The 23,216-nt window shown below is 41.3% G+C and overlaps 1 protein-coding gene across 2 annotated transcripts in view; it reads left to right on the top strand.

Moving 5' to 3' along the window:
- The window catches only part of ADCY2 (adenylate cyclase 2), a 316,696-nt gene that overhangs the window by 240,199 nt on the left and 53,281 nt on the right, over window positions 1-23,216 (top strand). For both annotated transcript variants that reach the window (XM_039842794.1, XM_039842793.1), the window contains 4 exons: window positions 44-124; window positions 3,237-3,306; window positions 5,578-5,675; window positions 14,747-14,831. In XM_039842794.1, the coding sequence (XP_039698728.1) occupies window positions 44-124; window positions 3,237-3,306; window positions 5,578-5,675; window positions 14,747-14,831 (334 nt within the window). The remainder of the gene's footprint in view (window positions 1-43; window positions 125-3,236; window positions 3,307-5,577; window positions 5,676-14,746; window positions 14,832-23,216) is intronic.

Here is a 23,216-nt window from a genome sequence, read left to right as displayed (position 1 = left end):
AGCAATAAGATTCTTACGCCGTTATATTTCCTTTTTCATACAGAACCAAGTCACAAAAGAAAAGGTTTGAAGAAGAACTGAATGAAAGGATGATTCAAGCAATTGATGGAATTAATGCCCAAAAGTGAGTGCGTCTTCATCTTCGATTATCGTTTGTCTCTTATTTCAAACCCTATTATTCGAAAAGATGGTTATTTGCTACCTAATCAGTACTCTCCAAGTAAGTCACTGATGAACAACATGAGGCGTAAACATGGTGAGGAAAGTTATAGAAAATGTATTCAGTAAGTAACATCGAAGAGCAACGGGACTTCATGTGGCCAAACCTTTAAGTCGTGTTACTTCACACTGTCCCCTGAAAATGCATTGATCGCCCTTCAAGATCAGAGGACATGTTCTCAGATGTGGAAGAAGGGTTTTGAGCATTAGAATCTGAATTCATGAGAGCGATAGGAATAAGACCAGTTTTTTTTTTTTTTGTGGTCCATATCAGTCTGTGAAGCCTGTGAATTCTGTGAATGTGTCCATTCGGTCTATGAATTGTCATTATAGTTTTAAATGGTCCAAGAGATGCGGATAAAAAAATAAATAAAGAAGGCGGTGGCCTTCGTGGCCTGGACAGAATGATGATATTCATCAGCCTTTGACGCCCCCTTAGGCGCATTTGTCATGGTTGAACTCACAGAGGGCAGAAGCTAGATGACTCTCCGTGGTGCCTGGCACCCATCACGCATTCAATCAGTTTGTTGAATTAAATCGTAGTGAAAATATCAGTAGGTCCAAATGAAGAGCTTTTGTGGCAAAGTTTCTATCCTTATGGAAACCGGACTATTTTATTTTTTTCATGAACGGCGATTCTTGAAAAATGTAAATGATTTTCACCTAAAATGCTGTCTCGACAATTAAGGTGCACGTCTTTGCAAAATGTGTACTTCTTCTAGATTGTTCCTTTAAGTATTTGTCTTAGAATATTTACAGGGCTTATGAAAGAATCACACGAGTGTACGCATGTGTGTATGTGAGGTGTGTGTGTGTGATTGCATTTATACACAATGGTCGAACTATAGTTGCGATTCAGATATGCTGGCACGTTGAATTTACACCCACCTGGAGCCCCCGAAACCTAGACTGGAAATATGGGGGTCCTGCGAATTAATGAGGAGTTCATTTGATTTCCACTTTATAAATTTCACTCTTATTTTATTTTCAAAATTTTATTATCCAGGAATATTTTTAAATTAGATTTTTTTCCTCAAAAAAGAACAAGTGATTTTAATAAGTTACTTGTGTACATTAGTCATAGTTGATATTCATACAAGTAGAGTTCCAAAAATGAATAGAGTTTAAATGGATCTTGAATTTCATTTTCTATCTCTTTTTATATTAACCAACCTTTGATTCTTCCAACTGGTCTCGTAAAACAGAACAATAACATATTTCTGCAGCTAGTATGGTAATAAGAAATACTAAAAATGTTTATTTCCCTGACCCTTGAAGATTAAACCCTCGAATCGAGGCGTTGCCATAGTTCTCGCTTTTAATGGTGATCATTCTAGAGCCCGTTTCTAGCTTCCGTGCCTCAGCTGAAAGAGCGCTGTCCATAGTTTAGTCTTGTGGGTGTTCAAGTTCATCGCGGTGTGTGCTCGTGAGACTCTTCCACACTGTCCGTTCAGACCTGGGGATGGCCCTCCTCAGACGTGCTGGTCTCCAGAGTTAACCTGTCATTAGTCTTAATGCGAAACGTCAGTGTACATTTAGCGACCCTAATCTGAAATCGGGAGGTGGCTGTTCTTGCCGATTACTGGGCAAAGTGGGACAGTTCGCTTGGCCTTTTCTCCTAGATCCTCAAAGGCCTGCATCTTTTCTCCCTCCCAAACTTATCTTGGGGAGTCCAGATCCGAAGACAGATGGCCAGTGGGTTGGAAAGTAGTACATTAAGGATTTCATGTGAATTGATAATTGTTTGAACAGATGTAACATTTGGGGGAGATATATGTAAAAATAATTTCATCTCTAATATTCTAACATATATACTCTCTCTATATGTGGACATATAAGCATAGATATAAATATAGATGTAGACATATGGTTATATATACTTGTAGATATGTACATATGTATGCATATATACATGTATTTCCATATACGATTCAGGTTATTATATTTTATAATTATAAAAATTAGTTTAAGAAAAATTAAGAAAGTAGAAATATAAATTCCTCAGTTTAATGACTCAAACCAGTTGGTAATATATCTCACTGGTATTTATTTCTAGATATTTTTCTTAATGCGTAGTTTTCAATTTTTTCTTACTTAACTTTATTTCATAAAATGGGTGTTTATTTTATTGCCAGACGCATGACCGTATCAGGCGTCGTGCCCAGCTTGCTTGCTTGTGTGCTTAATGTACCTGCTAAGCTTGTGATAATAGACAACCTTCTAGTGACAAGGTTCGTCCTTAAGCTCTTTCTCTATTTCAAGTACTTTCTTACAACAGATTTCTAAGAGTTGATCAGCGTGTAAGAGTGCATACTTCTGTATAATTTTTACTTATTTTTCAGCGTCTGAGAAATGTATATGTACTTACGTGTGTGTGTGTTCACGTTTGCGTCACCATGCAGTGTAAGCGTTCTGAACTCATTGTTTATTATATTAGTATTTTTACCTGTTTTTTTAAAACTGTGTTCAAATATGATTTTTACTTGAAAGAAATGAAAGAAAGAAAAAAACCAGGAAAATAAAAATTTTTTCAGCAAGTGTGAAAGAAACCAAATCCTCTTGCCCAGAACTTGAAGGATCTCTGAATAGGTTTGACATTTCATGAGACGCTGCTTACTACAAGCTAAGAAAAATAGTGCTTCTCTATGAACCATATCCTTCAGGACATGACACTACCATGTGATTTCAGTAAAACGTCAGGGAACACATTTACCGATGCACTAGAATTGCTGTTATTTCATTTGGATGACTTGAGTTTCGATTTGGTATGACGGTTGGTTTGTAACATCAAATTTCCCGAGGTGGGTAGTGTGTAAATAGGAAAATTATGTTTACAGCCCTGTTATCAGTCTCTAGATTCCATATCCAGTTATTTGGCATTATACATTTTTTAAATATTCAATTTTGGAGAATTTACAATAAAGTAAGAAGAATTCAAGTTATTTATTTTTGAAAAAGTAGTTTCAGATATTTGGTGGGAAGTTTGGTTTTATGATGTCTGTCTTTTATATTTCTAGGCAATGGCTCAAGTCTGAAGACATTCAAAGAATCTCATTGCTTTTCTACAATAAAATCCTAGAAAAAGAGGTAAGCTCTTTTTTTCTTCAAAATCAATTGCTTTTTCTGAAATGTTAGTTTTAAAAAATTCCTTCATGAAATTATACTCGCGTTTTTTACTTGTGACATTTAAACTGCCTCTAACTTTATCAGAACTCTTTCTAGCTTCTCCTATGGCCTTTTCATGCCAAACTGTTTTACAATAGTTCTTGTTACCAAGCTTCTGGTTTTGGCTAGTCACCATTCTCAGCATCCTGGTCGTAAGTGACATCTGGGACATGTCTGAGATAGGGGGTTAAAGGAAAGAATCATGATCTAAACAAAGTCTTCCCAATAAATCTACATTACTTTATACATTTTAACTTTTTAACAAAAATGTGAGATTTACATTAAAGACATGTTTTGCAAAAGTAAAATCCCCAGACTTTTAAGTTTTGTTATATCTAAATACTTTCACATATAGCTCATAAGATAAGTGCTATTTCAGGCATACATAATAATCAGACATTTTATTTTTACATATCAAGTTTAACATGGATTTGCTAAAATAAATTAAGTAATTATTACAGAAAGAATGATTCGTCTAGGTCAGCTTATTTCATTTGCCTTTTATTTTGTGTTGATCTAGAAAAAGAACAAATAATTTCCATTATGCGACCATATAATGACAGTCCTAGTTTGAACAAAAGCTACTATATTAATGGCAGCAGTCACAGCACTGGTATTAAAATTCTGTTGAGAAAAATTCAATTCCTTGTTTCATGAATACTGAATAAAAACATCAAATATAAAAATTACTTACAAAATTCATCAGGTGGGGATTTTGCAGTTACACAAAAACTTACTTTTTAATTAGTGGTCAAGATCAATTATCTGCTTCTGAGTCAATACATTGACTACAGATGGTGTACCAAATTGATATTTCATATGATTTTTTATTATTATTGCGACCATTTACCCTTGAATGACTTTAATAGACACTAATGGTTACTTATGGTATAAATGATAAAGTATTCTCTTCCCGATACAAGTTCATTCCCTTTATTAATATTGAAAGGAAATTCCAACTCAGATCTCTACACAAAGCCCAGAAGATAAAAGATAGAGATGTCACTGAATGTGTAGAATGTAATCACATTTCTGCAATTGTACGGATATAGCTTCTTCATCAGCATATAAATTATTCAGGCTATTACTAATTAAAAAAAAAAAAATCTAGCAAATAGAAGGTATTGTCGTTTACAAATGCGGCTTTAGTTGCATTCCCTATGTGTACATATTTGCAGAGGCCAACTTTGAGGCAAATTTTAGAGAGTATTGGAATTTAATCTCACTTCTTATCCACCTCCGCCCAGCCCGCTCATCAAAGCTACAGGATGGGTCCAAGGCAGCAAGGCACAGAGGGAGAGAAATATCAATTCACCACCCAGCGGTCCAGCATCTCGAACTAAAAGCCCAGTGGCTATAACCTAAGAAATACATACTATAATTTCCTATAACTTGAGAAACAGTGTGTGCAGATAAAGCTGACACAGCCTACCAATATTGTCAGGAGGTTTCAATAGCATTGCCACAAAAACCTTATTTCCTTTAATGTTATTATAAAATCCTCTTTTGAGAGGTAGTGCAGCCTCAGCTGGAGCATTGGCTGTCTTTTAGCCTCATAACTCAGGCAGAGCCGGTCTCAGGTGGGCAGCTACGCCGGTCACTTCACCGTCCTGGATGGAACAGAAAGCTGTGTGGCCACTGCCAATTGATCTGGACAAGTGGGAGGAGACTCCAGCAGCCACACCAGCCAACGCAATGACCGGGGACTGAGAACGAAGCCCGCTGGTCCCCTCTATCTTGTCAATTCCCCTCCCCGACCTCTGAGCAGCATTAAGATAAAGCGCTAAAATAAGTAAATCAAATGAGGAAATTGCGTTTCCTCAATAATATCGAAAACTGAAATATTTTGTAAAAAGTCCTTTGCTTTCTCCGAACGACTGTGGGCGTCAGACCCACGAGGGAACCGGGCCCTGCTGTTCAGGTGCTCGCTTCTTGCCGAGTGATTCGATTACCTCTAAATGGCTTTCTGAACAGTTTGACTCAGAAAAGTCACGGTGTTTAGAAGTCACAGCGCATTCGGAGGGAGGCGGTCCTCGGTGCTGGAGACGGACAGCCATCGTCCCTGGCGCGTCTGTGCTGCAGTCTACGCTCGACAAACGGGATGCGCGAACGGGGTCCGATTAGGCTGCTGGACGAGTGTTCCAGCCGCTCTCTTACAGAGCTGTCACTCACAGTCTCCTTCTTCCCCCTTAGTACCGAGCCACGGCGCTGCCGGCCTTCAAGTATTACGTGACCTGCGCTTGCCTCATCTTCTTCTGCATCTTCGTCGTGCAGATTCTCGTGTTGCCGAAGTAAGTACGTGTGGCTCCCCGTGGGGACCCTCGCCTGGTGCACCCCCGCACGGGCCCAGTCATGCCTGAGGATGCGAGCTGTTCCTTTCCAAACAGAGGGATTACGTCACATTCCACATGCCACAGTGGCAATGTATGGGGCGAAACGCCAATCTGGGAAGCCGTGTGGGCCCCGTGTGTCATGTATCGTTATAGGAATATTGGATTTTCAAAGTGGACATGTTGAGTCACCTTATAGGGATTTGTTTTAAACAAATTTAACCTTCTGATTTTGATTTCTATATTACTCTGATGTCCAGTCTAAGAAGCATAGCACAATAAACCTCACCCAGGAAAGACAAAGTCACTAGATTTTTCGTTGTTGTTGTCGTTTCTAATAAACAACATAATTGTTTATTGAAAGGATAAAACCTGTTCTGGGAACGCTTCCCCCACTCATTCGTTCTGATTTCACATTCTCCTTCATGAAGTCCACTCTCTGCCACCTTATCTGGCTGTCATAAGTCACTGTCCAACTCACGTCTCCCAGGAGCGACGTGGTATGGACAAGAGAAACTGAGTGAGCTGGATTCCACGCGTTCAGGCTTTGGAGTGGGCTCTTCCTGGTTTTGGTCCGGGTGACCTCGTGGGTTCTGAATTGTGAGGGCATCGCTGTGATATAGTTTTCAGTGTATCTCTACCAGGTACCTCTGGGATTCACCACTTTTGTTAAATCCTTAGGTGAAGGCTTCTGCACTAACTAGGGCATGTGAACTTGACTAGCCCCTTAGCACAGAGCAGGATGGGTATCTCACCTTTTAAAGATCACTCTTTTTTCACTCATGGCCCTAGACAGATAGTCAACATCGCTGAAAATTACCAGGCTGATGGACAGAGTTTTGATTTTTCTTATTTCCTGGTGGGACAGCACTTTCTGCCTCTTGATATATCATCCAAGAGCCCAATTCCGATTTTCCGTTAATGAAATGCCTGGGAGCATTGCCAAGTATAAATATTAAATCTCACACTCAGTGGCATGTATCAGCCTCTGGTTCCACCTGGGTCATTTAGCGCCAACACCTCTCAGCACTGTGCTTTCGAATACCCTCTGTGTAACTAGTGTTTTCTCTGCCTTGTTTATGAACTCATCTACTTAAAAATTATAATTCTGTTATATTTATGAAATATTTTATTGGAATAATGGTGCTTCTCACTTCTGCTGACATACCTTTTTTTTTTAATTTTTTGAATTGTAGTTTGATTTTGTTTGCTTTCTTAGTGGTATACTGTCCCATGATTTTGGAGGAAAGAAGGGAAAGAAATGATTAAATGAGTGAGTAAATGAATAAACGAATGAATAACTAATAATAGAAGAATGTGTGACCTTGAAAGGGCCAATAAGAAAAAGTCTTTTTCTGAAATAGGGTCTTACTTCATTCCTACTTGGCCCATATTTTTTAATCTGGCTCTAGTCTCAGAATTTTAATCGACATAATTAAGTTATTGGCTCCTCTTCGGGGAGGTGTTCTCGCGCTTCTGTCTGCCTTGCTCTATAACTATCAGAAGTGTGAGCTACCTTCGAAGACCAAAATTACATTTGCATTTTTAATAGTTTTATTCATATTGTCTGCCAAATTAAATACATTATGTTAAACCAGACATGGGCGATTATTAAAATTAGGATGATTTTTTTTCTAATAAAGTTTAGTTAAATATCATGTGTTGTATTAGCCCAAGTTAAATTAAGAATAATGGTATTTTACTTAAGGAACATTAATAGCCAGATTATAATATTAAATCTCTTAGAACTTTTATTTCAGCTTAGATTCTTTAATACTCATTCCATTTCTCATTTTAATACTTAATACTCATTAATTCTTTAATACTTATTTCAAAAGAGTCACTTATTTTGTTTTTATCTCCAAAAATTAAAAAATAAATAAATAAATAAGAAAAAGTTTAATGGTAGAATCATTCATGTTCATTGAAAGCAAACTTGGTTTCTTAAACACCGATGATGGAAAATAACTATTGTGGAGAAAGTTTGCTTTGGTGAGCCCAAACGTTGTATACAATGAAATTAAGTTACTCCTTATGTACCTTGATGCAGTGGATGGGAATCTTAGGACAAATCAAAAAAGAAAGAAGGAACAAAAGAAAGAAAGGAGAGAGGGAGGGGGTAGAAGAAAGAAAGGAGGGAGAGTGGGAGGGGAAGGGAAAGACTTTCTCTCACTGTCTAAGATGAAGGAAGCACGTGGCTTTTACCGACATGAACAGCGTAGAGCTCGGAGTTCTGGTCATCTGAGAGTAAGGAAATGCGTCACGGTTAGGAGCTTGAATGAGGGCTAGTGCTGTAGTTCCTTCCCACGGTCGAAGGCCAGAGTTTGGGGGTGGTGCCCCACCTCTCAGATTCCTTGGCTGCTTCCAGCCCACCACTCTGATTTCCTTAGTCTTTGTCTCCCACCTTCATTCTCTAAGATGGCAGCGTTCACCTTCTGAGCAACAGGATAGAGGGATAGACCCAGAAGCAGAGAGCAGGAAGCATTCATAACTGCTATCTCTTGGGGAAACCTCCCAGAAGCTACGTCATGGCACTGTGGTTTATAACCCAAGTCTGTGATCACAAACCTAGCTGCAAGGGAGGCTGGTTTATAACCCAAGTCTGTAGTCACAAACTAGTCCCAAAACCTAGCTGCAAGGGAGGCTGGAATCTTTAGTCTTCAGTCTGTGTAACAAGACGCTTATCTAAAAATTTCTAATATCATGAAAAAATATAATTCATGAAAACCAGTACTCTCTCCAGGAAAGAAAACCACTTTTTGTCAGCTATGTGTCACTAGTATAGTAAGACGTGAGGCATAATAACCATCGAAAGGGAGCTAAGCCTCTTTTCACTCCGTGAAACAGGACCACATACCTTTACTTTGTACCCAGGGGTATAGTCAGAGCGTTTGTAATGGAAATAGAAATTCATGCATGCAGTCAGTCATTTGTGGAATCATTCAACAGCTGTTTACTGAGCTACCATACGCCAAACATAGTTAGATGATGGGAAACAGCAGTAACCCCCAAAAGTACCATCTGTCATATAACTTACTACATCCTATCGGAGAACACATAATGTAATAAAAAAAATGTATATATAATTCAGTGGTGCTGAGCTTTAAGAAGAACTAAACGGCAGGACACAGAGTGAGGGACAGTGGTATTTCAGACGAGGGTGGTCTGAGAAGGCATCATAGACACAGCGACATTGAAGTAGAAGTCTGAATGAATTAGAATGGGAATAATGCGGACGCTGGCAGAAGAACATTCTCAGTGATGGGAGTCACAGGTGTGTTCGTTCGAGGGGTGGCGGGAGCAGAGTGAGCCAGGAGAGGGTGGCCGGAAATGGGAGGAGAGGCGCTGTTGGAGGGGCAGGCCCTTCCGGGCTACTGGAAGAACTTTGGATTTCATGCTGAATACAACAGAAGGCCCTAGAAAGGTTCTCAGCTGCGGACATGACCTGGTTATGCTCAAAAGTGTTGTTCTTGTTGTTCTGGAGGAGACACAGGGTAGACAGAAGAAGGAAAGTCCCAAATTCTGGATGTATATGTAATATGAAGAAGTGATGAAATGTAGGCACCAAGTCTTATAAGTAATCAAGTAAGAAAAGGATTCACAACAAATTGGGGGGGGGAGGCAGGTGGGCATAGAAGTCCTTAGCCTGGGAGAACTGGAAATATGCAGTTGCCATCTACAGAGGAGAATCACATGGGGTAGGAAAGAAAAGAAAAGGCTGGGGGAGGGGCTGTGGAACCAGGGCTCGGCTGTGGACATCAGAGACGTGTGTGCTCCTTGATGTGTGCCTTCTGCCTCCCTCTCCCGCATCACAGAATGAGGGGCCAGAACATCTATTATGTAGAAGGGCTGCTGTAACATGTGTAAGGATATTTAATTCCTTTTTCCTTTTCATCTTTTGATTCTTTTTTTTTTTTTTTTTACTGGATTCCCTTTCATTTTTTTCATTTTGAAGTTCTATCACCTATCACTTAAAAATGAGATAGAGAAAAGGAGGGCTTTTTATTATTCCATGCTAACTTATTCTTAACAGAAAAGTTTTCTTCCCTTAGTTCTCATCATCCTTGCTCAGATGTGCACAGGGTGCTGATGAGAGAATCTGCAACCTCGTTTGTGGGAGGAGAAGGGAGAGCACAGAGGGGGGAGGGGCATGAGAGGCATCATCATATGAAATAGAATTCCAGAGAATGAGCCTGTTATTTACCCACTGAAAGGGTTTATATCTAATGTAACTTAGAGACATTTTGAGGAGGATGTATATCTCTTCTGGCTTCAGTCAGTGTGCTTCCTCGTTCCTGTCAGGATCATCTTTAAGCCATAAACTGACTGGGAAAAAAAAAAAAACAGAAAGGAGAGAATCAGCCTCTTCCATTTACTGTAACAATATACTTGATTAAAGTGCCAGAGTCAAAAATTATTACTAAAAAGTGTGATTCTTTTTCCTTGCCGCATGACAGAGAAGAGTCAAGTTTGCTTTTCAGTGAGTGCATAATCAATTATGCTTGTGTGTCAGCAAGAAACAGCTTTGCGACCAGAATGTTAATTAAAACTGGTTATGTTACACAAACATCGTGGTATGCTTAATGGGCCTGAACGTGATTTTGATAGAACAGGCAGATAAACAGTTATAATTAAGGGCTTTCGACCATGACTTTGCCTCATGGTATGTCCCGTTCCCCGAGGTGACAGCTGCATCCATGTGAATAAGAAGGCCAGTATGCCATGGGCTGGAACACTGGACAGCCTCAGGCTGAGCACGACGGTGAACGTTTGAACCATTCAGGGTCTGAATCTGAGGCTGCAACATCATGTTCTAAATATAAAATCATGTCACCTACAAATAGAGAAAGTTTTATTTATTTTTTTCCAATCTGATGCCTTTATTTCATTTTCCTGCCTAATTTCCCTAGCTAGGTTCTCCAGTACAATGTTCAGTAGAAGTCGTCACAGCACACATGTATTCTTGGAATACTGACCAAGCTGTAACATATACTAGACCATAAAAGCACCGACACAAATTTGAAAAGATTGAAATGAATTTGAAAAGATAAAAATCTTATGGTCTTATAGCTAACTACACCAACATCAAATTAGAAATCAAGAACAGTAGAATATCAAAAAGTATCCCCAATATATATTTCATTGGTCAATTATATACTTTTGAATAATGTATGAGTCAAAAAAGAAATCACAAGAGAAATTAGAAAATCTTTGCATATCAAAATATAACATATCAAAATATGTGGGATGTAGCTTACAGCAGTCACTTCAAGAGGAATTACAGCTTTAAAATGCTTATACCAGAAAGAAGATTAAAATCGGTGGCCTCAGTTTCCAACTTAGGAAGCCAGAAAAGATGAGCAAATCGATAAATACTAAAGAAAGAAGATAGAAAATAACCAGTACAGAAAAATAGTATAGCCAAAAATTGATTCTTTGAAAAATTTAAATATTCCTAAACTTCTAGCAAAAGTGATCAAGAAAGAAAAAGAGAAAGATTATCACGAACAGCCAAACTAATAATATAAAGAATAAAAGGGGATTCGCCACAGATCCTATAGATATTAAAAGGATAAATATGGAATATTATCAGTTACTTGAGGCCAAGATTTACAATTTAGATAAAATGCAAAAATTTATTGAAAAGACAACCTACCACACCTGACACATAATGGAATAGAAAATGTCAATGGATATGTCTCTATCACATTTATTAAATTTGATTTTTAAAATCTTCCCACGAAGAAAACTTCACAGCAGGGTGATTTCTGAGCGAGTTCTACCAAACATCGTCAGAAAATAAGATAGAAAACGAATTTCATAATTGTGAATGGATAACAATGCCCTATTCGTGGAAAGAGGCTCAAACTTTGAGGCTACAAACCGAAGGTCCCCTCTGTGCTACACATAGGAGACTTAGCTAAAATGGAAAGAGAGCACTTGGAAAGAGAGGATGGAAAATAGCTGTTCTGGGAAACAATGTACAGGAGAAAAGGAAGCTGCCGGAATGTAGACGCCTGGCAATCGAGAAGTCAAGTGGAAGGCGTTCGGCATGAACAAAGACATGCTAATGTATGGTACAGTCACCAAGAAGGGTTAGCGATCTTAAGTTTTTATACACGCCAGCATCTTTTCGAAACAAATAAAGAGAAACTATTAACATGTTTAGATATATGGACAAACCCGCAACCCTATTTGAAAATGTTAATACTTTCTAAAATTGACAGACCAAATGGAGCCCGTTAAGTCAGCCCACTGGGGACTTGACTAATCCATCAGGCCCTGTGAATAGATATAGTGGAAGAACATGTTTTGTTGCCAACAAAAAGAAAATGCATATCATTTTCAGAAAAACATAAAACATCATAGAAGTAGAACATATTTATCACAGCCCAGAAGAAAAATAAATCATCCGAATATAAATGATAACCACAATCTCTGATCAGATCTATTGAAATTAGAAATAAGGAGAATAGACCAAAAATAATCTCTTTGTAGAATTTATAAATTAGACTTCTGAATTACTCTTGTATTAAAAGGAAATGGAAATTGAAATTATAGGCCATTTAGAAAAGAACAATGATGAGTAGCTATAAATCAAAGCTGTGGAGTTTGGCTAAAACAGTAATTATAGGAATATTTATGTCCTTAAATATATTTATTAGACAATACAAAAGACTGCCAATAAATGACAATCAAGAAAAAGAACTATAGAAGTTTTTTAAAGAACTTTTAAAGTTAAATCAGAAACTAATAATATAGAAAATTATCAGAAAGCATATACCTTAATAATAAACCAAAAGTTCATTCTTTGAGATCAACAAACATGTAAAGTTTTGAAAGTCTGATTTAAAGAAAAAAGAGAAAAATAACATTAAGTTTAAGAAGAAATTACTTCAAATATGGAGATTTTAAAAATTGTTAAGAGAATATTACGTAGACTATTTTACACACACACATATACGTGAAGTGGATAATTTTCTAGGAAGATTATCAAAATTGACTTAAAAAATAGAACCAGTAAACATGGCAGAAATGTGCTTCTGAAAATAGAATCAGGTCAGGAATACAACGCTGTGGGCGTAAACCTCGACCTCACCGCTTAACAGACGTCTAACTTTCGTCAAGTCTCTCAGATTCTCTGGGCTTCAGTTTCTCTTTGGTACAAGGAAGTGGTGATACTAACTCCTACTGAGGATTATCATGAGAGTTCAATGAGCTATACACACAAAGCCCTTGGGAACAGTGCTTGGCACCTAGGAAATGCTCTATGGGTGATAGCTTGTAGCATCCTATCATCACCGTTACCTCGTCAGGTGGTTTTACGGTTGAGATTTACCAAACCTTCCAGAAGAGGTCACTCATTTATTATTTAGAGCTTCAGACCTCAGGAAAAGAAGTAACGTTTCTGAATTCAACCTAACGAGTCTGGCATTACCTTGACATCCAAAAGGAACCAGGTAAACGTGGAGTCCAAGAAACCCCATCAGAGCTTGTTTCGTGAGAATAAAAACAGATGAGAAAGATGGCAAACAGACGTGGAGCAGATGAATGACCGTGACCCTCTTCAGTCACAGGAGAGACAAGAGCCCTCCGTTCGCACTGTCTGCCTCTGTGGCGCCTGACCAGGGACGTAGGACTGGAGAGATGTCCTAGAGAAGGGTGTCCTAGGTGGGGACGTAAGGGGACAAGCAGTACTGGCCTCTACTAGACACAGGTGGCTTCTTCCTCACCTTCCTGTCATTACAGTATCTCGCGGGCCTGGCATGTGAGACTAGCCAACCATCTCAGTGTCTTCCCAGCATAGACTCCTTGTCCCTCATAAAACATGAACGGATGTCACTACCCAGCAGGCATTTGAAAGCTCTGTGGATCCCGGCCAGGCGATCACGCAGCATTCAGCATGCCACTGAGTCAGGCTCGAGGGTCGGTCTGACCTCAGGTGTGCAGGCCTCGTTGGGCATGCAGTTCCTCTGAGAGTGGGGTAGGGATCCGAGTGTGTGGGCTGCATGGCACCTTCCCACCGTGACAGCATCCGGGGTTACTCCGGTCACTCAGTTGCTTTGTTCGCCTCGTTTTGGGGCTCAAGGCTCGGCCCCGGCCTATAACTTCAGCTCGTTGCTGATTTGCATCCGGTTCCCCATCCCAGCTGCCGGCATTTGGGGTACTGCAGGCTCTGTGGTGTCTCTGTGGTGTCAACCTTGTTGGCCTGAGGTTCTGCGTGGTCTTGGACACACCCGGCTCTCCTCTGACGTCCCATTTCAATTTCATCTTTGGTTATCCACTGTGGTTGGGCTCTTTTGATACCCCGAACGCCTCTCCCCTTGGATTATATGAAGTTTTTAAAGGCTTTTAATTTTTTAAAGGCCCTCTCAGAAATGCATACAGTTATTACGAATACTTATACCTACACGTCGGTGGCACACTCATGGGCACACTTCTCACGTGATCACAGAAAGCTTGGGTGTTTGTTGACTTGTGCAGGAATGTAAAGGCCATAGGCTGTGAAATCTCGAGGGAACCTTGGGAAGCATTTAGATGCGTCATGTTGGAGGAAGTTGATTCTGGTTGGATTTTAGTGGGGACAATAGGGACTTCCTGTTTCCTAAGCGAACAGCAGCCAGGATGGGGTGTGGGGTCTTCGAGAGCATCCTATAAGGCTGCCCTGGATGCAGTAGCTGCCAGGACATCAACAGCAGGGAAGAGGACACCGAGACGGACAAGGTCAAGTGCAGGCATGGAAGTACCAGTAGCATAGGCGAGTCATAAAAAGATCGTTTTTCTTTGATGAAGAACTGTTCTCTATAGGGCAGTTTTAATGACTCATAACAAGTCAGTCGGACACGACTGTAGACGTGCTTCTTTGGACGTATTTTTGCGTTTTATTTGAGCTTCATTTTCATTTCTCAAAAAATGAGTGAGGATCGAAGTCCTCGCTTGGTTAAGTCCCAGCGAAGCTGCGATGTTAATGCTGGCTTTCTGGAATAATCAGCTCTCTGCTCGCTAACCTGTTCCCTTTTGTTTCCTGGCAGAACGTCCATTCTCGGGATCTCCTTCGGAGCTGCGTCTCTCTCGCTTGCCTTCATCCTTTTCGTCTGCTTTGCTGGACAGCTTTTGGTAGGTACTGCAGATATGGACCTTCTTTGAAAAGTGTGCTCACTGGATGAAAACCGACTCCTTACTTAAAACAGGAAGCTCATTATCTTACATTTCCAGTGATACAGATCTCAGTGAAGCAGCCCAGAATGCAAACTGAGGCAGCTCATGCACGAACGAGACTCTAATTTGAAGATTATTTGAGATGCTGGATGGCACATCATAAAACTATAGCTATGTCTGTTTGTTTCTGTCAACGTGTTTTATCATCTCTAGGTTCTCAGAGTATTTATAACTGAGATCGTAAGCATAATAAGCAGCTTTTAGTGCACAGGGAATTAAAATTCAAACCAAATATATATTTTATATCTACTTGCCAGGTGTAAAATCTTAGAACATGTGTAAATTGCAATATAAAAAATATATCTTATAGGTGTTTTAATTTAAGCTAATCGTGCAGTCTTGTGGTTTAGATGCTGGTTCTGGATATAGAAATTAAACCTCTGTGCATTTGTCAGTCTGAAGCAGTGTTGCTGGCTGGCTCCAGCTCCATGTGGGATAGAAGTTCCCAAAGCGAATCAGTGTTCCGTTCTGTTCATCAGAGACGAGTCGAAACAGGAGAGGCCGCTCTCAGCTAGGTTTTGAGCTGAGTTCATGAGCATCCCAAAATTTTAATGTTGCAATAATTTGTTATACAAAATAAGTAGGAATAATCTTAAAAATATTTGTCAATGAATGCACAGTGCCCGCGTCCTCATTCCTGGCCGGCACCCACACGTACCTGATGTTCAGAAGTTCTTCTTAACTCTGGTTTGTCTCAAAGAGAACATTTTAAGACTGCAAATGAATTGGCGCCTGCCTCTTCCTTGCAAGAGGCCTGCGTTTTGCCAAAGTGCTCAGGTAGAGGAGACTTGAAGGCAGCTGGTCGTTCTGAACTTGAATCCATCCGTAGGATCCGTGAACAAGTCTCCCCCTAGTGGCCAGCTGGGTCCTTGGCCCAGACGGAATGCTGGTAAAATTCAAGAAGGAATTCTCGTTGCTATAAGAGCTTCTTTTTACTGTTCAGACAATTCTGTAAGGGTTGTTTTTTAACTGTCAACATCAAACTTATTAACACACAGCCAATCTAAGAAGGCTTCAAGTGTGCTTTCTATTCTCTCGAAAACCTACCAATTATACGAGATTGCCTTACGATCTGCATTTATTTATGGATTAAATACTAAGTTTATGAAAAAATACTTATCCCAGACGCCTTTCCCAGTAACGTACGTTAACTTTCTGAAAACTTAAAGGCCAGAGGCAGTATCGATGCTAATGTATTGGTATTAAGTTCTCCATTTGAAGAATTAAAGAGGATTCATGAGGAGGTTGAGAACGGGCGAGCCCAGAGGCTGTTTTCCTGCCAGGCTTTACCTTTGCTGCCCTCCATTACACCAAAAAGTGCGACACAGGTAAATAAAATTGGTAGCTCGCGGTACAGCTGGATTTGGTTTAAAAAAAAAAAAAAACAAGTAGAGAAGCATCAAAATGGGCAAAAAGTAAGAGTGATTGACATGAAAGTTTTCTTGTTGATAAAAAATTCATACAGGTATTTCTTCAGTGACACATTCTGAAAAAGATGTCGGGGAATTTGCTATTTTAATTACCCAGCCCGTCCCTGTCTCTGTCCTCTGCTGCCACCTCCGCCCTGCCCTAGGGCCTTCAGACTCTGCTCCCCACCCCTCACCTGGCCCACTGCCCAGCTCTTCTTGGAGCTTGGGTCCTTCTTGGGTCCTTCTTGGAGCTCCGTGTGACTGAGGGTTTGTTCCGCATCATGTGGCACTCGATTCCATAACGGCTCGTTCGACCTCCCCTTTTCGTGAGTGTGACTGTCATCTCCCCTTCCAGACACATAGTAGGCGCCAGTCCTCTGGCGAGTCCAGCAAAGCGCTGACCACACGACCACGTTTCATAAGCATGCGCTAAGTCGGCGTGACTGGACGGTCCCATCATTTCTGCCAGGATTCTTTCCTTCGTCCACTCACCTGGCTCCATGTCACGCCTCCCTCGTCTGCCCAAGATGCTGTGCCCTCAGAGCCCATGTTAATCTCCTTCTCGAGACGCCTTCACGTGGGGACAGGGTTGCGTGTAATCAAATGCGTGAGTGCGTGGAGCAGGGGGAGTCGGTGGCCTTCTTATAAGCGCCACGATTCCTTGACACGAACAGGCCTCCACTGGAAATAAGCTTCGAACCTTCCTGACCAACTCGGTAGAGCCCACCTCTCCAGCAGGCAGCTTCCCTGGTGCCTGCTGGCCAGGCTTCCTATTGGGCATTCTTATTTGCATTTTTCAGATGGAAGGGTCCTCGGGGAGTTCACATCAGCCCTGTTTTGTGCCCTGTAGTGCTTAAAGGCCCTCAAAACACAGGATAAATATTCAGCATTGTTTGTTGAGGGAATGTTGGGTTGTACCTAATGCGACCTCCTGGCACCACTGCTCAGAAAATGTCCCTCCCCTGTCCTCACACACCCTCGACTTCTCCTGAATTCGGCTCACAGCCACCACATCCCTGCTCCAAATTCCAGCAAGCCCCTGGCCTGTGGGCGGCCTGGCCTATCGTCCTGGTGTCCTCACCTGTCACATCTCCTTGGCCCCCCTGCATCAGTGCCTTTATGAGGCACTTAGCTTTCTACAGCAGATGCTGGCGAGCATTTTAGAACCGTAAACTCGAGAATCGAAGGAGAACTCAGAGACGGCCTCGTCCAGCCCTGCGTTTTGTGGGTGAGGGACTCAGGACTCTGGAGTGTCGTGTGCTTTGGCAAGTTTTTATTTCCATTCATTTAGAAGACATTTCCCTCCAGGAAAAATGATGCAGAAGGAGTCGTAAGCAGATCTCTTGAGGATGGAATGAGACTGTGGAGCAGGCTCACAAGTGTGACGACTATAAGACAGAAGGGTTTTCCTGCCCTCGGCTAAGATCTTTCATCATTTGAAATATTCATTCATTCATTCGTTTGTTTGTTTGTTTGTTTTTATGGTGGCGTTGGTTAACGATATCCGCTGTTCCAGCTGTACACTTGAACAGTAAGGCATGTATATATTTACACTGCGCGTTCACCTCCCATAGTTAGACTTCTTTCCGTCACCACATATTTGATCCCTTTTATCCCGTCGACCTCGGCTAAGATCTTTTAGAATCAATATAAACGGCTTACGATGGGCCGGATCTCCACAAATAGTTCTGTCTCTGACCTCGTCGCAGTCTACAAATAACAAATATTACATTACATTTAAAATGACGACGTATTCCGCTGGGTGTTTCATGTACTCACGAGCATCCTTGGAGGACGTGCTCCCTCCGAACTAAGGCGACGAAGCGCACAGATGCTGCGTAGCTCACCCTGCAGCTGACGGCGAGCGGCATAGAGCCAGAATCGGAGTCAACCCTGAGAATCCTTACAATTTTTTTAACTCTTCGTTTACCAGCGCCAGCATTGAGTGGCCTTCCCAGTCCCCCTAACTTCCTTCATTCTGTTCTCACGTTCATTTCGCTGTTTTCTTGAGGCCATTTCCTTCTGATACAGGCCATGGATAGCAAGTCTATGTTTGGGTTCGTTTTTTGTTGTTTTTTTTTTTCTCACAATCCAAAGAATCGTAAATCATGCCAAAGTTAGTTGTCTCACCACCATTCAAATGGGTCCTGAATCCAAAGCTGACATCTGGTGTGGTCTTGTGCATTTTCCCTGAGCTTCTGTCTTACGTACCGTCGCCTTCCCAGGGTTAAAGGTGTCGCTGACCATTTGTTTCCGTGGAAGTGGCCTGTCGTTGGTCATGAACTTCCTGATCTGGAGAGCTACCGTCTCGTTCATGATGGTGGCTGACCCTCAAGCAGCCAGGGAGGAAGAGAGCTCCTTGTAATTAGTTGGGGGCAGGTTCCAGAGTGCCAGGCTGTGTGAAGAGAGGGTCACCCAAGAAGAGTGCCAAGTACTAGGCAGGGATGTCCGTGTTCACGCCACGAGCCAACGTGGCACGGAGGTTGCCTCGTGATCACTGCCAAGCATCTCTTGGTCAGAATCGCACCGCAAGTCAGGACAGCCTCACCCAGAGCCTCATCCAATTCTCCCCAGCCTCATTCCTGATATATATTATTCAGCTTTTGGCCCAGTTTGTGTAAAATGGGATCCTGGGGAACGTTTGACTCCATCTTAAAAGACATTTGGTAAAACAGAAACAGAAACGTTAATTTATCCATGGATTTAGACTCTCAAGTATTCTCGTAAGAAAGTATCCTTAAGACTTTTTCAAATGTTTTCACACATATGAGAGCCCTTCAGAGTGTTTTCATATGTATTATGTTTTGACAATCAAAACAATCCATTTTATTCAAGTAGAAACTAAGACATAGAATAAGAGACACAAGTTCACATTTTCATCGCGATCAGCAATAAAAAATAAAAATAATTATTATAGTAGTTTAATAATAATGTGTACATTTCCCACCAGATTTAACTTCCTAAACTATACGAGCTGGGCTTACATCTCTGTAACAAATACAAAACACAGTGACTCGAACCAAAAATACCACCCAAAAAACACCCCAAAAGCATCTTTGAAAACAAGCATGCCAGATACAGCAAATGAAAATACTAGAAAATATCAGGAGACGTGTTCTCTCGGTGCGGTCGTCTTGTGCTTTGTGTAGCGGAGATAATATGATGCCAGCCCACCAACCTTGTTCCCCGTCGAAATGAAAGCACAAATAAGGAGATCGTCCTGGGAAGGAAAGTAGGCCACGCACCGGCTGACGAGAAGGCTGTCTGGCCCCAGGAGTGTTTTTCCTTCAAGTCCATTTTCTCTAATGCCAACATAACTACCCGCTTTCTCTCGGTTAGTGTTTTCTCAGAGTCCCTTTTCCTATCTTTTTATTCAGCTTTTCCTAGTCTGTCTGTAGGTTTCAGGTGTGTCTCTGGCAAACAGCATCCAGCTGTACGTTATGTGATCCAAAAAAATCTCTTTTTGACCTGACAAGTGTCGTACATTTACGTGCGTTGTAATTACTGACACAGCCTTATTTTGATTTTTTCTCTATCATGTATCTTCTTTGCTTCTTTATTTTCCTCTCTCCTGCCTTCTCGCGGACCAATGGAATTTATTTATTCTACTCCCTTTAGTAACTTGGAAGTTATGCTTTCTCGTGTTTTCTGTTAATGATTAACTTAAAACATGTCACACATGAGCATGACTAACAGATTCCGTTGATATCTTCATCATCTTGTCGAAAAACACAGGGACCTTGTCTGTGGCCACCCTGAACAAGCCTGATGTCTGACCTCGGAAGCTAAGCAGGGTTGGGCCTGATTAGTACTTGGATGGGAGACCACGTAGGAAGACCAGGTTCTGTAGGCATAAAAAATAAAAAAGAAAGAAAAACACAGGGACTAAGCTCTAAATCTGATCGTCCTTCCCCATCTTCTATCTTTTTGAAACTACAAACTCGATGGTTACCCTGAATTGTGAAAGCAGCTAAGGAAATAAGCCATGAACACCACAGAAAGACAGAGAGGGTTGTTGAAATGTTTCTAAATTTAACCTGCCGTTATTACTCATTGTTAGTTATTCTTGTCGTTTACCAATCTCTCCCCATCCTTCATGAACACCACTTCTTCCTCCAGGACTCGGCGTCCATATTCCCAAAGGATTATTCCTTTTCTAATCCTTTCAGTGAGAGCCTTGAATAATATGCCCACTCAGCTTTTGTATTAAAAACAATCGTTTTTCTTCATCGAGGATCCATTTGTGATCATTGTTCTAGCATTTTGATGACATGAGTTCATATTTTCCTGGACTTTAATATGCTGAGGGGAAAGCTACAGTACGTCTACTTGTTATTCCCTGATAGATGGATGATGTATCTTTTTCCGCGTGGCTGTTTTGTAGGATTTGTTCTGTGTCTGTCATGGGCAGTCGCCTCCCTGTGGCGTTTTTCCCATTTGGGACTCAGGGTGTCACCTCGACCGCAGAGCTCGTGTGTTTCTCCAGGGCCACAAAGTGGTTGCCCCACGTCTCCTTGTATTTTGCCTCTTTCCTGGTCTTTCCACTCTATTTGATCTCAAACTTTCATGACGAGTACGTTGAATCTTTTTATTACGTCTTCCGTGCCTCGGCGTCTCTCTCATACTTTTCATCTCCATCTTTCTATGCTACAGTTCGGGTGATTTCCTCAGAGCCATCTTAACGCTCTTCGGCATAACGACCGAGTTTTTCATTTCGGTAGCTACACTTTCATCGCGAGAGAGTCTGTGTGGCTCCTTTGTAAAGTACGCCTGAACTGGTATTTTTCTCTTAACTGCTCATTCATTATGGACTCAAATCCATCTTTTGTTATTTTCATCTTATTTTATAGGCTATTTAAGATTGATATAATATCTGCAAATCTTGTGCTACTCGTTATGTCTGTTGATTCTTCCTTGTAAGGTCTGTTGTCTCAGTTCAGAATTTTTTTTCTATTGTGAGGTCATGTTGGGTGGGGACTGCCCCCAGCCCAGCTGGGACATGACGTCAAGTATCATTTATAAGTGGTGATGCTCTTGCTTCTGCCAGAACCCCAAGGACTTTGTTCTGATTAATAACCCCTCGACTTGGGGGTTCCATTATGAAGCAGATCCTATCATTTCAAACCCAACACCCATATGTGGATTTGGGCTTTGTTCTTGGAAATTTATCTGTACGTCCCTGAGCTAGTGCGTGGAGTTCTTCTAGACGAACTTCTTTGCATGCAGGGGGCAGCCTTCTGAAGCTTCTGCCTTTAGTCAGGGGTCTCGGACCCGGAGGCCCACCTCTTGCAGGCCCAAGGCAGCATCGTCTTCCCTGTGGGCATTGAAAGCCCACCCCCAGGTGTCGCAGCCTGTGTCCAGTCCCAGGATGCTCCTGGGCCAACCGCCCAGCCTCAGCCCCTCTACTCTGAGCCCCTCTTTGCTCCTGGACTTGGGACTTTCTCTTTGCATTCACCGTTAGGATAGTGACTGTCCCGAGTGGGCATCTGTTGAGTTTCTACTGTTTACCAAACACTGTGCTGCCCCTGGGAACGCAAAGGCCACTGTGATGGGGCCACTGCCCTCGGCTGTCTCTCCGTGTGGCTGGAGACAAGCGTTTCCACAATGACACTGTGATGTGGACAGGCTGTAAGTGCCACCGTGGACAAATAACTGAGGAATGTGGCCCGCCCAGGACATACAAAAGAAACGGGTTTATTTTGTAATATATGATTGATTGAAATAAAGAAGTCATTCTGTAGGAAACTCAAATACGATGAATTAATCAAAGCACACATGACAGCCTCTGTGACATTAAAGGTTACGAGTAATTATCGCCACCATTCAAAGACAGTCTTTGGCCAATTAAAATGCCAAAGTAGGTGTCCTTTTAGCCAAATACACAAAAATGAATGTTTACGCGATCAACTTAAACATGTTTCAGGCAAGATTTTAAGATGGGTTTGTTTTTCATAATAATAAATGTTTGTTACTTAGCCACTGTGACAAAAGTTATAAAACTCTTCTGAATGTTTTTCATTTTGTTAAAACTTCACATAATCTACTTGTTTTCTGGCATCTCATTTTATTTTAAAAATGGAAACTAATGACATTGTGATTGCAATCTGCTTTTATAATGACTACATTTAATTACGAGGAATTCTTGAGTGAGAGACTACTACCAGTTATTTTCGGTGCAAAACATTAAAAAAAGAAGGAGGAGAAGGAGGAGGAGGGAGGAGGGAGGGAGGGAGGAATTTTTTTAGTCTGGATACAGAGCATGGACGTTTCATTCTGACGTGGAGCATCACATGACCGTGCCGGGCGAACACCGACATGCATCCCGTGCCCCTGCATGCAAACCGCACTCACTCACTGTCCCCACACCCACCCCATGACAGCGTTTTTATATAAATGTAAATCTTCCTCCTCGTATGTGTCCCACTGTATTTAGTGCCAACTCCGTATTTTTCAGTGGGTGGATGTGGCATTAATAGCCGAGAACATTGTAGAAGGTCCTCCCTAAGCTCAGTGTGAGAGGCGACCGTGGGACACAGTGAGACCCACTGATGATTGGGAAGCTGATTTGGCTGAAATTATGCCAGTCATTAAACCAAAAAGCCGCTAAGGCGACGGACGCGGGCACAGCGCAGGCATCTCTCATCTTCGTCTGAATAGCATCTTCTGAATAAATGCCGAAATGTTCTTTGAGATATCCTTTATGTGTCGCTAGGTTGGTAAAAATTTTAATAAACGTATTTTTCCATCAGGGGCTTTTTTTTTTTGAATACTTACCTCCAAACCGAATAAACCGAAGTAAATCATCATGTCAAGATTCGAGTTGTGATTTTCGTTCAGAGCTTCGAATCGAATCCACGTTCTCGTTTCCCTCAGA

Source organism: Pteropus medius, unplaced genomic scaffold (assembly GCF_902729225.1).
Source record: "Pteropus medius unplaced genomic scaffold, Ma_sr-lr_union100, whole genome shotgun sequence".
NCBI lineage: Eukaryota > Metazoa > Chordata > Mammalia > Chiroptera > Pteropodidae > Pteropus > Pteropus medius.
The sequence above is the reverse complement of the archived record's forward strand: the minus strand, read 5'-3'. Positions and strand labels throughout refer to the sequence as shown.